Source organism: Protopterus annectens, chromosome 2.part2, assembly GCF_019279795.1.
Source record: "Protopterus annectens isolate FY-2018-M chromosome 2.part2, PAN1.0, whole genome shotgun sequence".
Taxonomy (NCBI): Eukaryota; Metazoa; Chordata; order Ceratodontiformes; family Protopteridae; genus Protopterus; species Protopterus annectens.
Window position 1 is genome coordinate 749,317,834 of NC_056730.1, and position 18,521 is coordinate 749,336,354.

Below are 18,521 nucleotides of genomic sequence, written 5' to 3' on the forward strand. Positions count from 1 at the left end.
GATGACAGGATAACCCAAGTGTGATGACTGCAGCAGGGTGAACACTCGAACATGTACATTTATGGTAGGTACAAAACTGTACTTTATTCGCAAATCTGAGCACCTTTTTGTTTCTTTTCATTCAGGACTTTGAGTTTAGCTGTTTCCAAGCAAACCATCTCCTCCTGGATTTCTAAAGTCATTTCATTTTGTTATTCTTTTCATGCTAAGTATCTTTTTGTTTGTCATTAAGGGCTCATTCAGCTATGGCAGTTGCCTATTCTGGTGTCTTTTTCAAGGGTTTGGACACCAACTCCATCCTTGAGGCTATTACTTGGACTTCTGGTCATACTTTTACTAGGCATTATAAATTGGATGTTGTTTCTACGGTCAGGTCTGTCCTGCATGGTTTATAGAGGGCTCTTCTGTGCTTTCCTCCTCCTAGGTTTCTTTTTAGCTCTTGTGCTCTTGCTTCAGTGAAGAATACTGCAGCAGTGATATGGAAGGACGTAGTACAATTGTGTAAAATCTTACCATAACAGTAGAGGACTTCCTGTTCACTGTTACAGTATTCTGTTACCCCCCCCCCCGGTTATAGTTTTTGCCCGTGTTTTGTTTCCCTCCTGGCCGAGGGATTGTCACTTTCTTTTCCTCCTTACTTTTCTCCTCTGGATGTGCATGTTCTCCTTTGTCCCAAGGGTTGCTTTGTTCTTCCTGGGACAAGTCATTTTTGAGTATTTGCATCCACATATCACCTTTATGCCCGACATCTTACTCGGGGAGCATATGAGTTATGTGTGGTACCTATAAGACCTAAAGACTTTGACATACTAGCCAAATGTTGCGTGTCCTTGGCAGGAGCTCGGTTCTCTGAAGAATACTGTTATGGTAAGATTTTATACGACTGTACTTCATCTTTCCTTTCATTGTTGAATTTTTATTCTTTAGATGTAATAATGATAGACAGTGATGACAGGCTTAAAAAATACAACATGGATTGTAGATGACTTACTTTATGTTAGGGCATATGTGACTTGGTAAGTTTAACCTGTGTTACCATTGTGATGGAAATGGGTATTGTAATTAAAATAAATTGCTAACTATTGAGGAACAGCGTGTTATCTTTATGCACATTATTTTACTTTAAAACAGCTTCATGTATTTGTAGTTGTGCTACCTATATTTTTTATTATGTGGTATTTATACCAGGAGTTAACTAGTCAAACACCCTGTGTTGTGGAACAGCAGGTGACATGACTGCTTAAAAAAAAAACAAAATAACTTCCAAAAGTAAACTGTTATCTGACTCACTTTTGTGTGTGTGTGTGTGTGTGTGTGTGTGTGTGTGTGTGTGTGTGTGTACACGTTCACAGGTGACATGTGGAAAGAGCTATTGCTGGCACCAGATGTGTTTGACTAGTGTGACAGCCCTGGCTGATTCTGATATGTAGTTCACACTGTTATGAGGGCCTGGAATGTAAGAACATAATTTGCATTAGCCATAACTTTATTTCTTGATGGCAACATTTTAAAGAACTAGAACATGTTTTTCTAATTTCTGTGAAGTGGAGGTATGTGTAAGTCTAAAATGTAGAAAAAAAACAGTGCTGGCCCATTGTAGTTGGTGAGAAGAAATATGTAGCAAATGCTGGAAATGTCTCTAATGACAGACTTAGATAAGGCTGGAAGTACACTTTGATTGGACAACTTGTTATGCAGTTTGCAAGATATGGATTTTATATGGTTGTCAATCACAGAGCTTGGAATCTAACTGAAATTAAAGTCAAAGTCCATAAAATTGTACAGTATTTCGTATAAACCCAGAGCACTGGCACATGTATTACTGAAGAGATTTAACGACGTTCACTGATAGGGCCCCTGTTGCTTTTCTTGTCCCAAAACCAAAATATTTTTCTTCTGACATCATAGTATCAATCTACTTTATCTATCTGTAGGCTAAGAGATCATAACCAAAAGTTTATAACACCAAAACCTGTACATTATAACAGACGTAAATGTGGTCAATCTAAAGAGAAATTGTTAAGTTTTAATGAGAATGTCATTATCATTAACAAAATGAAGGCCCTGGTGTTCAAAACGTATGTGTAACTGACTTCTGATGTCAACAGAGTTTGTTTTGTAATTCTTCCCTCCTCCCAAAACCTGACAGTTTGAAAATGACTTTGATTAGTGGGTGATCTTTATAAATACTAAAGAAGATTCAGTCATGTAATGAATATTTTTTTCAATCTCTCTGTTTTTATGTCTTGCAGAAAATATGCATACGTCTGTGCGAATTCAATTAGGCCAGTTTAGTAGCTATTATGTGCCTAGACTGCCCTTTCTCAGATATTTCTCTGGAAAACAAAACCTCCTTTTTAATTGCAGTTCCCATAGGCTCATAGGTAAATGCTAGGCTGTCAGTCTATAGACTAAAACAAGTTTAGCTAATAATCAGAGGTGAGATTCAAAGTTTTTACCTTGTATCTGTGAGGTAAAGTTAACTATGATGCTAACCCACCCCTTTAATAAGGCCAGCAGTAGTTAAGGTCATAATTACACAACTCCATCCATCCACACACACACACACACACACACACACACACACACACGTTGACTGTTGAGAGATTAGAACCCCCTACCTTTTTAGCTATGCAATCTAGAAGACACAGTATTTAATGCAAGCATCACCTCAGAAGTCTATAGTTAATAATTTATAGTTGTATAAGTTTAAACTAGGTTATCAGTTTGCAGACTTTGATAAGCCTAGCCAACATGCAGAGGTCAGAATCAAACCCTGTACTTTATCTTTGTGAAGTAGAGACCTTAACCATTTTGCCAATCCCTCCCCTAAATTAATTCAAGTTGGGCTGTAATACAGTATTTCTTATAAAGTGTACTTGAATTTAGTGTTGTACACTTTGCAAGAAACAAGCATGCTTAGGATAGGATTTGTCTTTTATTACTATAGTAAAAATCTTCATTACATTTAGAACCAGGAGAATGTCAGTTGCAGACTTAAAAAAGCACACATAAAATATGACTTTTGATTAGATGGTTGTAGTAACAAAACAGTAACATAATTTTGCATTTTTTGCACTGGTACTACTTGAGTCATCTTCGATAAAGTTTTAATAAGCGGCTGTTAGATGATTCCACGTGCCTATAACTTAGCAACATTCATTACTTTATAGCTGCAGAATATATGAGTGTGTACCCAGTAACAATTTCTTCAAAATGCAATGATATTAAAAGTTTACATCTTGACATTAGCAGTTAGGTTCTAGATAGTCCATAACCTTTTTTTCTGTTTTAGAAGTTGTGTAGACAGCTGTGTAACAAGTGGAATAGCAGAAAAAAGTGTGTTGTCGTGAGATTTGATGGTTAGCTAACTTCATTGTTTTTATCTCACCCAATAGACACACAGTGTAATGAAGTTGTCTGTGCACTTAAGACAGTGAAATGTGATGAAGCCAGCATTTGTCCCATATTGTCTTTGGGGAATTGTTCATTAATCATCCCTCTCCTGCCTTCAAAAAAAGAAAGTCATGCTGAGATATCTCCTGCAAAGCTAGATGCAAACAGAGGCCCATTTTCGGAACACACGGCTGCTTAGTTGGTTTTGGTGATGAACATACTAATGACTTTATTTGGTTTTACTCTGTTCAGGAACAGTATCTTTTCATATATTTATTTACTTAAAATTTTTAACCATTTAGTCGTGTTTAAAAAAAGAAAATTGTTGTGAGAATGCACTTTCATTTAGTGAGTACGTCTTGAACTCATACATGAGTGATGGTGATTTTCCATTCTATTTTCTTCTGCAGTTTAAATAAATTTATTTTTGACCAGTTACAGCTCATCTGTAGAACCTATGGTGGTCCCCTGCTATAAACGAACTCTACAACAGAAGGAAGAAACTGTTGCAAAAGAGAGTAAAATCCCATGAGTGGAGGAGCTCCCTGGTCAGCCTCAGTAAGAAGATGAGATCCCTTATAAGATCCTCCAAATCTAGCTATGAAAACAAAATTGCCACTGATTCTAAGGGCAACCACAAAGCATTCTATAGCTATGTCAAGAATCTCAATGGCAACACCTAGATCTGCTCTGAGTTACAGCACAACGGCATGAAAATTACAGAACCAACTGATATTGCCAACATCCTGGCAGATAGGTTCAGTGCTAACTTTATCCCCCTCTCACCCCCCTAAAGGGCCCATATCTATACAGGAAGAATGCAAAGTCCCTCTAATCACATATATACAGGTAAAAGCTGCACTCTCTAAAACCAAAACACAGCATCCATGGGACCGGACAACATCCCAGGCTGCGTTTTACACGGACTTCAGAATGAACTGGCTCCCCACCTAAGCACCATGTTCAATCATAGTCTCACCTCAGGCAGTCCCTCTGAATGGTGCACAGCAACAGTTATCCCACTCTACAAAGGGGGAGCCACCACCACTGATCCTGGGAACTATCGCCCCATTAGCCTGACGAGCCTGGTCTGCAAGGCCATGGAACGTATCATCATGGAACTCATAAACAAAGACATTGGTAACCTCCAAACTCTGAACCTCACCCAGTTTGGGTTTGTGAAAGGTAGATCATGCCTTCTGAACCTGATCGACTTCTTTGAGGCAGTCACCAAAGCTGTAGACAAGGGTAAGGTGGTTCACACCGCCTATTTTGACCTCGCCAAGGCTTTTGACACCATCCCCCATTCTGGAATTATAGCTAAACTCACTAGACTAGGTATAAATCCCTACGTCACAAGATGGGTTGCCAACTGGCTCACTGACAGAACCCACACTGTAAAAGTTGCAGACTCCAAATCTGACTTCAAAGCAGTGACAAGTGGAGTACCACAGGGTTCTGTCCTGGGACCTCTCCTGTTTGGTATCTACTTCTCTGAAGTACCGGGTAACACAGAAGGCCTCTGGCTAACGAAGTTCACAGATGACTGCAAACTAGGAGCCATAGTCGAGTCCCCAAATAATGTGGAAATCCTACAGAAGGGCCTCACTGAGAGATGCCTGGTGTCAGAGGCATGGCCTCAAGCTCAATGCCAAAAGGTGCATTGTCATCCCCTTTGGGAAAAACTCTGTACCCATGAACTACCACATAAATGGCAGTCTACTTAATGCCGAATGTGGGATAAGAGACCTTGGGACCCAGGTGGACAGGAGTCTCTCCTTTGATAATCATATCGCCACAGTAGTCAGGAAATCCTTCTATGTGGCACACCTCATCACAAAAGGGTTCTCATCCAGGAAAAAAGAGGTCATTGTTCCCCTCTACTTGGCATTCATTAGACCCATTATAGAGTACATTGCCCCTTTTGGAATGTACCTCACAGAACATCTGCAGCAGCTGGAAAGGCCACAGAAGTACCTCACAAAGAGGATTACTGGCCTCAAACAGATGCCCTACACTGACCGTCTCAAAAAACTCCAGCTTTACTCTGTAGCATATCGCCTACTCCCAGGAGATCTCTGCCTAACATATTAAGCTATGTTAAACCCAGAGCTGTTAGACATGCTGCACCTAAATAAATCACAATCTCTCTGAGCTACATGCTCTAGGGACCTAAACCTTGTCACCACAATAAACAGGACATGCTGGAGGGATAGATTTCTATCCCAGAGACTTCCCATACTCTGGAATAAGCTACCAATCTATGTCAAGCAAAGTTCCTCATTAGCACTCTTCAAGAAAAATCTTGATGAGTGGATGGGAAATAGGAAATATACCCTGGGGATCACATCTGTGGCTCTGCTCAACAGGATCACAAGAAATTAACTTTCTTGGGTGGCGTAAGCCAGGGAACCTTGTTGGCTAGGCTTATTTAGGCCCTTGGGCCGATAGCCTAGTACCTACCTATGAACCTATCTCTAATTAATGTAATAGGGTTGCTACATCCCATGCTAGCATTATTTTTCCCAAACTGCCATGCATCACATTATGCGGTAACTATAAGTTGGTTTACTTTAATGAGCAAATTGGTGGCTTTGAACTGAGTTATTTTTTAATCACTGGCAAGTAGATAGCAGCTAGTAAAATACTTTTGCCAGAATTTGTCCCTCTCCACAATTTCTTGTGCCACAATTTTGTCCCTCTCCCCACTTTCTTGGGGCTTACCAGAAATATATATTTTCCTTTATGTATTAGGACTCTTAACAAGAAGCTTCAGGTTAAATCAAAATCTTTTTAGTATTTGCTAGAAAGCTAATGCTTCATTTATAATCAACTCAAAGCACTGTTATTTTTATAGGACTTGTACACGTTAACTCTTGAGTACTTTTCAATTTAAGGAGCAACATACATGTACTATATACTTGATGTGTAGATTATACAGATGTTTGCACCTTGGCTGTTAGCTTACATTAATGATAGCTAATAAATTATTAATGTGCTACGTCTCATATTTGTGCAAAAATTTTAACTTACTTTGACGTGTTTAAAAAAGAAAACTGTTGCGAGAATGCACTATCATTAAGTGCATACTTTTTGAATTCATACATGAATGCTGGTGATTTCCCATTATATTTTCTTCTGCAGTTTAAACAAATTTAATTTTTTGACCAGTTACAGCTAATCTCTGTTTTAAAATTGATAGACTCCTCTGTTTGCTAATATAAATGAAATCCCGATGCATAGTTTGTTGTTAAAATTGCAATAAAATGTATAGTTGTTTTCATGAATGATGTTCAATTTTGACAGACTAATTAACACAGTGTTGTTGTTTGTGTATGTCATCACTTTTTTAGTATTACTAAACTGAAATTTTGGTAGCTGATAAAATTGGATGACTTGAATAGTGTTGTTACCTTTAAAGGCTGCTTTTCTAATGCCTCAGTAAAAGTTTGAAGTATGGCTCAGTTTGCTTTGTCTGTGTATTTGTAAATATTATGTGTGTGTGTGTGTGTGTGTGTGTGTGTGTGTGTGTGTGTGTGTGTATATATATATATATATATATATATATATATATATATATATATATATATATATATATATATATATATATATATATTAATGTATGTTACTAAGTAGCTGTCTCTGCTACTTGGTCATTTAACATTTTTGTGTGTACCTCCCTTCCTAGGATTACATTTGTTTTCCTTGCCAGTGTGTTTTTTATAGGGTTATAATATTTTATTGTGATAAAATGGTATATTGCTATAGAAATGGCTGTCACAGTAATGAACTCTGACCTGTGACAGAAAAAAAAGAAAGAATACCCCTAACACACACACACACACACACACACACACACACACACACACACACACACACACACACACACACACACACACACACACACACACACACACACTTGTCAAGAGTATTGTTTTAGCAATTCAGAATGCAGTGCAGGTCTTAAAAGGTTACATAAGCTAGACATCATTTATATATAATTTTTGGTGAAGCAGTCAAGATGTTGAAGATTTCCTTGGACTACAAAGTAACATCATAAATTTTGCATATATTTTAGAGCATTACTAAATCATCATGCAAAATCTGTTTTTGTTTAGGAGACTGTATTTATGGGTCTATATTATATACGTGAATGCTTAGGTTGTTGAATACAACATGATCGACACCTATTCAGCGAACGCACAAGTCAGTGAAAGCTCACAATGCAGAAAAACACATCACCGAATACTTATACTTTGCCAACACCGTTCCACCCACTAACAAAAACAAAACGCACTTTCCAGTACACCGCTCGCTACATACCACCCACCCAAGCAAAATAAATAAACCACATGCATACACTAACCTAAACCCTACTTCTAAACCTAAACTAACCCTTACATTACTTTCTATGCACTTACCTTAACCCGCACCCTGAGGTCTGTAACTATCGCACACTTACCTTAATAAGCTATACCCAAACAAAACAAATAATCCACACACATACACTTAACCAAACCCTACTTCTAACCCTTACATACATTACTGTCTATGCACTTACCTTAACCCGCAACCTAACCCTAAGGTCCGTAACTATCGCACACTTACCTTATGGAGCTACACCGCAGAAAGGCCGACTATGCCGAATCGGGATTTCAAATTTCGCAGTTTCCAGTGTTTGATGTACTCTTGGTTTGCTCATTAGGTTTCGATCATGCCGTATTCGACAACCTAAGCGTTCGCGCTTACGATATAGACCCGTATTTATTATACTTACACACAATAAAATATACATTTGAAATATGTTTAAAAAAATAAATTGAGCATTTCTTCTCCACAGCAAAAGTGCAGAAAATATGGCTTATTCTATTCTTTGACCTAACAGAATTAGACATAGAAAGATTAGCCAAAAATTGCCATATTTTTTCTGGTATGAACATGAGAGACATAATATATTTCTTTCCATATCCCTGAATTTGAGACAAGCAGCAAAAAATATTGACATTTGCCTAACTGTAACGGACAGTAATTGTATAACTTCATGGCAACAGGTTAGCACTAGGAAGTCTGTCAAACTTGGCAACATTACAGAAAATATGTGAACCTGTCATGGTAAGCAGTCTCAAAGGGTGAACTGCTTTGCAGGAGCTAATTAACCCTAGGAAATAATTACACAAATATGCAAATGTTGTTTAGATAATTTCATGTGTTATCAGCTCAGGCAGTCAATCATAACTGCAGACTTTGCAGCGGCCCAGGTGTTAAGACCATGCTCATGTTTGATAAGATTTTGGTTCCTGCTTGACTTTAGTATGTTATTTAGACTGGATCAGTGTAATGTCATCAGGCTTAAAGTAGGCTGTATTGTTAACATTGTATTACACTGCACCGTACAGGTAGTTTTCAGAGATGCTCACAACTTAATTAGCTTATGACGTAGAAACGCAGTGATGCATGCTGTTTTTAATTTGTTCCTTTGAGTTCTTATTTTGCACGGGTTAGGTTGTCCATACATTATTTTTTGTTTCAAAGAGGGGTGCTTATTAATCATACTTTAAATAAGGGAACACTTATGTTTTCAGACAATTTAAATCACAATGTCATAGTATTCAGTCTATTTTGATTTTTATAGTGTTCTCTAAGATATGTATTGGTTATAAATGGTCTTTCATAAAAGAGATTGATATAAAATATAAATTAGTGCAAGCTTCTTTTCTTTCAATTTTTTTTTTGTGGTATCCCTAAGTTGTTACTTTATTACCGTGCCCCAAGTCCTGTCATATTCTTGTCACTTACATAGAGTTGTCTTATTTAGCTAATCCATACTCATGACATGCCAGTCAAGAAGATCTAGCAGAACTGCTATGGTATGCTTAATATAGCACTGTTTGCTAGTGAGGGGGGTTGAACTTATTTTTGCAAGTCTGTCATTCTCCAGTTTCTGCTGGCTTTCTTTGCAGATAATCTCTTTATCTTCATAGGGTGTCAGTGTGCTAGGCACATCAAAGTATCCATGTGTTACTGAATGACCAAGAGACAATCTAACCTCTTCATTCTCCCCGCTGTGTCTTCAGTTTTGCTATCTTTGTCCATCCAGGTGGTGTAGCAGCAGGAAAGATGGTGTTGTTTTATTTGCTTTGTGTTATGAAGGACCTTTAAACCCTCTTCCCTTTGCGGGCTATTGGAAGGTTGAAGGCCCTGTACTTTTAGTCCGACCTGCCGTGGTCAGCACACTTCATTAAACTTATCATTGCTCTGACATGCCAGCTGAAGCCTGCATGACTGTGACAGAAGAAATTTGGTGCTGCCACATTTGTAGCATCCCTACAAACTAATGCATGCATCTGAAGGTGGGGTGGATTTTAAAAGCAAGTTTTCTCCTCTCTCTCTCTCTGTATTGACAGTGGTGCTTACGTTTGCTTGTACATCCACTAATGCCATATCCGTGTATCATCTTCATGAAGCCTGCCATGGTTTCACAGGTCAATGAAGCATTCATTATACTCATAGTATGCTGTTGTGTTGCTCTGTTACATCATTAAAGGGCTTACTGCCCTCTTCTCATTGCTTCCATGGTTATCTCTGAATGCTTATAGCCCTGTGAAGGAAAGGGTAAGAACAAAATCTTGTATTATGCTGCATGTGTCCATTTACTTTCTAGCTGTAAAGCTATCACTGATTGTCGAATAAGAGGTGGTCTCTGGCTTTGCAATTTCATGTTGAAGGATGTCAACCTGGAAGTAGATACTGTCTTACTTCTTGCAACATACCTTTCCACAGTAGTCATTCCTCTTTAAAAATGAATACAGGAAGCCATCACTGAAGTAAGGTGAACATAGAGTAGAGCACAACTTGCAGTGCCCCATTACACAAACAGAAAAAGAAATTAAGGTGTGTGGACTGTGTACAACTGTACTGAGTTAATATTTACCCACACAGGCATACTGGAGATTGTGTAAAGAAAGAACATACATATTCGTGGAATGACAGTCTGAAAAAAGGCTCATTTTTTAAATGTTCAGCTCCCAAACTCACATTACTCTATGTATGATCTGAAAGTCATGATGTAATTGATTTATAGTTTGTTTGCTTTTGTTAATGAAAGTTTGCTGAGAAAATAAGTAAGCATGTTTTTAATGTGTGTGATGACAGATGAGGCCAACCGTGATATGTAGAATCTGTAAATGCAGAGCACAGCTTTAAATAAGATATCACATGTATAAAAAAATTGAAGTGGTATGTCACCTTTCTGGTGATGATTTGCTTAACTAGCAAGATATTGTTTTACATAACTTCACTGAAGTAATACTTTAAATGGTCTGCAGGTGAACATCATAATTTATGCTCAGAAGTGGGACTGCATAACTTAATAAGATGTAGCTGAAATGCAGATCAATCTTTAAATGTTATTGCTAGTTATTAGGTATGAGTTTCATGATGAGCATGTGACATCCCTGATGTAAACATAGAATACTTTTCAGGGTTGACTTACACTAGGAAACTTCACAAAGGAGAAAACAACAGCAGGCCTTTTGTTTGTATGTTAGTGAAAAGGAAAGGTGTCTTACATTAAAGATTTTATGTGGTAGACTTATCCCAGGTTTGTCAGAGTGGATGTATTTAGAAGGCAATTTGCATAAGAGGTCTGCGTTACACAGTGGTTGAGGTCTCTCTTATGCATATTCTTAAGCTGCTGGGTATTGATTTTTCATTTCTTTCTTTTGTTTACTCGCTGTGATTCATTTTGACAAGTCTTCATTTTCAGAACCACAGAGTATGCTGATATATTCAGTCAGGAATTACATACTTAGTGTAATCTGGTTTGAGGATTTGAGGCCTCATTACATTTTTTAGGTTGTTAAATGTTTTCACTACATTGTTAGATTTTAGATTTCACTAGATATTGTTAATTAATGCTGGACACAGGCTTATTGATCAAAATGTTTTAGTAACACTGTAGAGATGTGGTTTAGAATAATCCGTGAGATAGCACACTGTCTGTGTGGGGGTGCAGCAGTTTTTGAAATAGGTATGGCAGGATTTGTTAGGAATCTGTGTTTTCATTAGTGGAGGGCTGAGCTGTGTAGTACAGTATTTGCTGTCCTGTACTTGCCTCCACAGTAATTTGGTGGAATTGCAGGAATGGATTGCAACATGATTCAACACTCCAGGTACAGTTCTGAAATAGTTTATCATTATTCATGTAATTTGCATAGCACTGGGTTGGTGTGTTGTCATACACTTTGTGCACTACAGCAGGACACATGTGTGGGCTGTCCAGAATGAAGCAGATTCAGAGTAGGGAATAAGGTGAGCAACGGAAAGAGTGGGTAGAAGACAAGAAGCACTGAGAGGCATGAAGGCCCTACTTCTGTAACTTTAAGCAACTACACATATGGCCCTACTTCTGTAACTGTATGCAACTACTTCTGCGTGTGCGATATACTGTAGGCTCTACTTCTGTAACTGCATGCAACTACTTCTGCATGTGTGTCATACTGTGGACCCTACTTCTGTAACTGTATGCAAGTACGTCTCCATGTGCGACATACTTTGGGCCCTACTTCTGTAACTGTATGCAGCTACTTCTGCGTGTGTGATGTATTCTAGGCCCTACTTTTGTAACTGCATGCAACTAGTTCTGTATGTGCTACATACTGTGGAGAAGAGGAGGTGCTTCCTTACTGAACCCACAACACCATGTTATCTACCATAAATGTGTGGCATACATTTGTTCCCTGTAACATGCAGTCCCTTTCATTCAGAAAGTGGGCGATGAACTATTCTACTGTACTTTAGTATACTGCATATTACAGTAAGGAGTCAGCACCATGAGACTTATTCTGTGATGCTGTAGGTTCATGGTCCTGTTTTGAATTTTACAATTACAGATCCATTCCATAGCAACTATATAAAAAGATTATGTGGAAGTTGGATTGTTTCATAGAAATTGTCCAGAATCCTTTTGCTCCGTGCAAATAGTTTCGGATTCATGGTCCTAGACATTAACATGTACACAGCATAATTACGTAAAGGTCATTAGGAAATACTGAGTCCAGACAATGAGATCACATAAATAATTACTTTAGAATTTTCAGTGCATTTGTGTGTTTCAATCTCCACCTTGACAGGTTTGATCATGGTGGTTATACTCTTCATTTGAACTGAAGAAATGTCATCTGCTTATGTTGAATTGAAGCATTATGGCATTCCTTGACTGATGCAAGGGGTGCATGAATTTCAGTATTTTTGACCCATACCATACTGAACACTGAATACTTTAGTTGATTCCTTCTTTTGGTCCCAAGCAGGGGCAGTCTTGTATTCTAGAACTTGGATGTACAGTAAATTCTTTCCTTATAGTGACAGAAATAACAAATGCTAGAACAAAAATTTCCAAGTGGATCTCAGAAAAGGCAAACATGTTTGACTTCTGCTACATTTGGAAATGCTTAACATGCTCAACTGCTACAGTGATACTGAAATGCAATTCTTTTTTTTTTTTAGGATAATAGCTCACCTGAGGAACATGTGATCTATGTGTGGGACCACTTCATTTCAAAGGCAAATGCTAAGTACATATTCTTTGTTGCCCACAGTTATGGAGGGCTTGCATTTCTTGAGGTGGTGAGTAATTTTTCTTAGGTTATTTTTTTATAGTTTTTCATTACGAACATTAGGTTGTGCTTTGTACAGAACATTCCGTTTCATCCTTAGTCATGTCCATGTGGTAAATAAGATAAAATCTGAACGTCTGCAAATGAATTATGACCGATAGAAGTAACTTGTAGCTACCATAGATAGTCTGCTTGTGATTTTCGCCACTGGTATTTAAGGGTGTAGAGGGCAGGACTCTGTGGAGTGGTAAATGGGGAGAGTATTTTGTCCACTGAAAAATCATCAGAATTTAACCACAATCTTCTCAGATGGAAGAAGATAATTGCTTTTTCTGTATGAGCTATAGTTGTGAAATGGCATTATTATTTTTCTGACATATCTCTGCAGACAGGCGTATAAGTTGGTTCATTTGCTTTGTCCTAAGATCCACTTTTGCTAGTGATTAATAATCTGTGATGGCCTCAACATGCAGCTGTTGGTGTTTCAGCATGTTGAAGAGTGTTACAAAATGAAAGTCAATCTGATGGCAGAAGTTAAAGCGATTTTACTGCATTTTGCCAAAAAGCAAGTCATTGTACTAGAGCTAGCTTTTAGGAAGGTAACCAAAATTCATTCCTACCAATGCTGAAATAGCAGTGGGTTGGGCAAACTCCTTCATGCAGTTCCTTGTTTACTTAACAGTGACATAGTCCTTTGAAACTTGTGGTTAGTTTCCTTTGGCCTTCTGCAGTTTGCCAATTTGTCTTGTACATCGTACTATTGCAGTCATCAGAAGATGTTTCAAAGCCACAGACTTAATATAATAAAATTCACATTTCTGTTCTGTTAGTGTAATGTCCTTGCTGACATTTTCATTAAATGATTTGTCTCATACTTTCTCACAACTGGTATAAAATTATTAAAAAGTATTGATGCTATGAACTTACTCAGATTTTGGAAATATACTACTTATTTTGATAATGTTGTATTTCTTATGTTCACCATAGCTGTTTATTTACAATAGTGTAGGTATGCAAGAGCTACATTTTTTAGTTTCTGCCTCGTGCCAGAAATATATTTTTTAATGCGTCGCATATTTTTTTGTTTTGTTTTGTTTATGCACTGAATCAGTCATAGTCTAGGATTTGTCTTTAGTGTTAAAACTGAGGTTTGAAAACATTATAAATGTAGGCTTCCTATTACTGCATACTTATTATTTTTCACTCTGGATTCTTTACCTATAGCTCTTCTGTCACCACTTGGACATGCTTTGTTTGTTTTGTAGGTAAAAAATCTTGCGTTTTTCATTTAGTGAAATTAAGGTCATGTAATGAGATATGCTTATTTTTTATTTTATTAGTTGTATTGCGTGGTTCTTTTTTGGAACTTGTGACATGGTATTAGCCTGGAAGGAACGTGTTTAATTTCTCTTTCACAGAATTTATTTTAATGTAAAGTCAGTGGTTCATTTTACATCTGAACATTATGATTTTTAAATGACATTTTCTGGAGTATCTTGCTTGCATTTTTAGTCATATTACATTTCATAATGTGGTAGACAGAGTAAGAGAGGGAAGGAAAATGCAACCTATTCATATCATATTCCTACTCAGAAATCTAAGCTTATAAGAGAAAGTATATTATGTCATTACATTTTGTTCTAATCCCTTATACTTCTGCCTATACACAGAATCGTTATTTTTTATCTCATGACATGTGTCACAGACACACTATTTCATACATGTATATGAGGAGTAATGGCTTGTCTTAAGGGGTTTATTGTGGAAAATGGACAGAAATGTGAAATGATGCTTTACCGATTGGTGTCATGTTAGGCTTGTTCTATTGAAAAGTGTTAAATGATTTCTGCATTACTGTACAAATGGTGCCTTGAAAATTTAGATTATTTCATATCAGCTTCCTTGTCAGTCACTCTGTTCTTATTCACTAAGACATCATTGCTTGCCAGAGCGTATGATTAAGAATCAGTTAAAACTATTGCCTTCTTCAGGTGCTGTTCCATTTTCTGTCAGAGCTGTAAGTTTATATTTTAACAACAGTGCATTTAGCATAATTGCTAAAGATATGCTCTACATGTTGGCTTTAGTAACCCGTTGTGTAAACTGAGTCATGACATTTGCCACTTGGCTTATAGAAGTAGGCATCAGGCATGACTTCAGGCCACTGTTCAGAGCTTTTAATTTCTTTGCCAAAGCCTTAAGTTTTATGTTATAACATAGTACCTCCAGTGAAATGTAGCATTTTAAGTAGACTTTGATTTAAACTCAATGAAAAGTAAAATGGGTCTTGCAGGTTGAATTATTTAATGCATATAAATTAATGTAGCCAAATGAAGAAAACTATCTGTTGATTTTGGTTTTGTTGACTTGACTGTATGTGCTACGTACACATATTCCTTTTATAATCTTGGAACAACACACATGCATCTTTGATATAATTATATAGGCAAAAACTTAAAAATCTATTAATTCAGTGCATAAAGTAAAATCAAGGCCAGTTGTAAGATTTGCAGCTATATGGTAAACAATTCAAATTAACCTGTAACCAAGAGAGCTGGAAAAACTTGCAGTGTCTTAAGGTGTTAGAATACGGTTGTGGTCTATTGAAGAAAGTAGCACAGCTTTATTTCATCGTGTCTGTACTGAAGTGGCTAAAGCATTCGCCTTCTATTCATGTCATTTGAGCACAGGCAGTAGAATCGGAGTGGATATCCAGCAGAACATTCTTGCCTGCCTGTCTGTCTCATCACACTGGTGGATATTTCCACACTTTTGTTCCACTTCATTATAATGGATGCAGATGTCTCGGAACAAGACTTGACTTATGACCTCCTGGCTAGAAAGGTCAGAGTGCCCAGGGCCTGTGAAATTATCCCAAGCTGAGCTGAAGTTTTTACTTCATTTCAGGAAATAACCAGTAAGTGAGAAGTTAAAAGAGAGCTTTGTCAAAGTGGCAAGATGGTCTCTGTGAGGGACAGATTCTCTGGACTACAGCTCCGTAGGGGATGTTTGCATGGAAAAGGGACACAATATAGTCACTGTCACACCTCATATCTATCACATAGAAACTGACACTGACAAAGTATGTTTTATGCAGCTTATTAAACAGAGTTTTAGTAGCTTTCTTTATGCAATTTGTTTCAAGCTTTAGTCAGAACTGAAACATAAAGTTAACAACAGACTTGTTATCATTTTTTAAACTTTTCTGTGGGTATTTGCACTTTATTCTGTATAATTATGTATTAGCTTGCATTTGCAAATACGTGTGAGAATGAGCAATGTTTAGAATTTCTGTATTCCTTTCTTTACTTTCTTCCTTTCAATGTATTTGGATTATGTGGGATCCAATTCTTTCATCACTAATCTTTTCATGGACTTGCATTTAAGCAGCATTTGCAAACATCCTTATAGTTCTGGATTCTGCATGAATAATGCAGAGACCATATGACTGAACTGCTTTATGTTATGTTAGTTTTATGACCTGCGAAGTAGATCATGTGATCAGTCAAATTTGCAAACTGCACCTAATCCCAAACCACTTTTATATTCCATCTTAATCCTTTACCTAAAAAAAGTAAGGGTTAATTAACCACTCAGCTTCTGTTCCCTTCTACCACATTTGCTTGAATTTTTCCTTGAGGTGTTAGTATAGTGGCATACATGTTGACGTGTCATGGTGTACCTGTAGGCCAGCATCTACCAGCAGCCTTACCGCTCATGGCGGATGTAATTTCTGATAGTATTTGGCCTCTGTTGTCTGACAAACAGGTTACTCTGTCACCTCGACCCAACAACTAACACATACACACACACACACACACACACACACACACACACACACACACACACACACACACACACACACACACAATGTATATGTAGACATAAATCCAGAGAAGAGATCTGTTTCTAGTACACTTAACTCTCAAAGTTAGAGACAGAAAAGTTGTACTGAATGATATGGATATCTGGACATACTCCCTGCCCTTTTTGTCATCTGCCTCCATCTTCATTATTTGGAAGTTCATTTCAGTTCTGAAGATTAAGGTTGTGAACTACTAATGAGCTTAATTGTGCATTCCTGTGTTTGATTCCCTGAATTTCTTTTGAAAATGATGAGACTCAGAACAAGTTACTTAACCAGATAGTGCTCCTGGTCACCTGTACAAAAAAGGGCACTTGTATCCAGTGGGCTTACCTGATGAACAAATAAAATAAATTCATATCCTTCAAAGGACTAAAAAAGAAGTTACATTTAATATTACTGTATCATTTACTGTTGTGTAAATTGACTTCAGACCAGTCAGAAACGCTTCAGATGAGCCCGCTGAATGAGTTATCTGATATTGTTTTTTAGCACTCATAGGCACAGTGAACATCGTGTAATGACTTCTAAGTGATAGGAAAAATAAGGGCAGAAAAGAGCTGGACATTTAGATTAATTAAATACGCTTTTTCATTAAATATGGCTAGTGAAAGAACAGGTTTGCTAATCTATAAACAGATTAGTGAATGTCATAAAACATCTTGTCATTTTAAAAGCCTGGTCTGGTTGCTTTTTGTATTGTCATGTTATTGACTGAGGCTTCATAGCTCAAGGAGGTATTGTCATACTGTGACCGGGAGGTAGCAAAGCAGCATTTATACGCCTTTTCTGTAGTAGAATGTTTAAATTTTTTAACAGGTTCAGTGTTCTGCTTATGTCTGAATGTGTTTTAAAAGTGATGAACCGTATATAGGCTTTTTTAACAAGTGTTAGGTACAGTACACTGTGGTTACTTTATTTGGATAACGAGCTGCATCCATATTTAAAAATGTAAACATTTGGTAATATTCAGACTGCAACCAAGTAAACATTTTGTTATGAGTAATGCAGTGTTGACTACAGTTGACTCACACTTCACTTTTACCTGTTCATCTCTCCAGGAGTCTTGTAATCCTGGCGGATTAATGAGAACCACAGTAGTTTGCAAATCCACCCTAGTGTGAGATGGTAGTTTTATCACTTCAGGCTCTTTGAAGTGCATCTGAATGTCTTGATCTGTTTTTACTGCAAACTAGCCTCTACTGAGAATTTCATACTGTATTGTCTCTTATATCTGTAGTTATGGTTATTAGACCACAACAACTGCAGAAAATTCTGGCAGAGCTGAACCCTTTGATTTGTCTGCACTTTCAAAAAATATGTTTGCTAGATTAGCTGGAACCTTTGACACTTTCATTGTTTTGCACACCATTTACTGTTAGTAGAATAAGAAATTTTATTTTCCCCAGTTTTGCTTAACACAATAATCTAATGCAGTTAATAGTATTTAAAAAAAGAGTAAGAAAGCAAGTAATTAGATAACCAGCAGTGTACATATGTAAATGCGGAGTATTGCTGGTGTACGCAATTGATTGAGATGAAATGTAGATATGTTATCCTTGTACAGGCTGAGTTATAGAAAATGGATAACCATTCTTGCCATGAAGATGTTAGTGAAAGAAATTTATCTTAAATGGACTGAA

The 18,521-nt window shown here is 37.2% G+C and overlaps 1 protein-coding gene across 1 annotated transcript in view; it reads left to right on the top strand.

Annotated features, from left to right (window-relative positions):
* The window catches only part of FAM172A (family with sequence similarity 172 member A), a 2,873,056-nt gene that overhangs the window by 1,654,459 nt on the left and 1,200,076 nt on the right, over nucleotides 1-18,521 (top strand). The window contains exon 8 of the mRNA XM_044064137.1: nucleotides 12,904-13,023. Within this exon, the coding sequence (XP_043920072.1) occupies nucleotides 12,904-13,023 (120 nt within the window). The remainder of the gene's footprint in view (nucleotides 1-12,903; nucleotides 13,024-18,521) is intronic.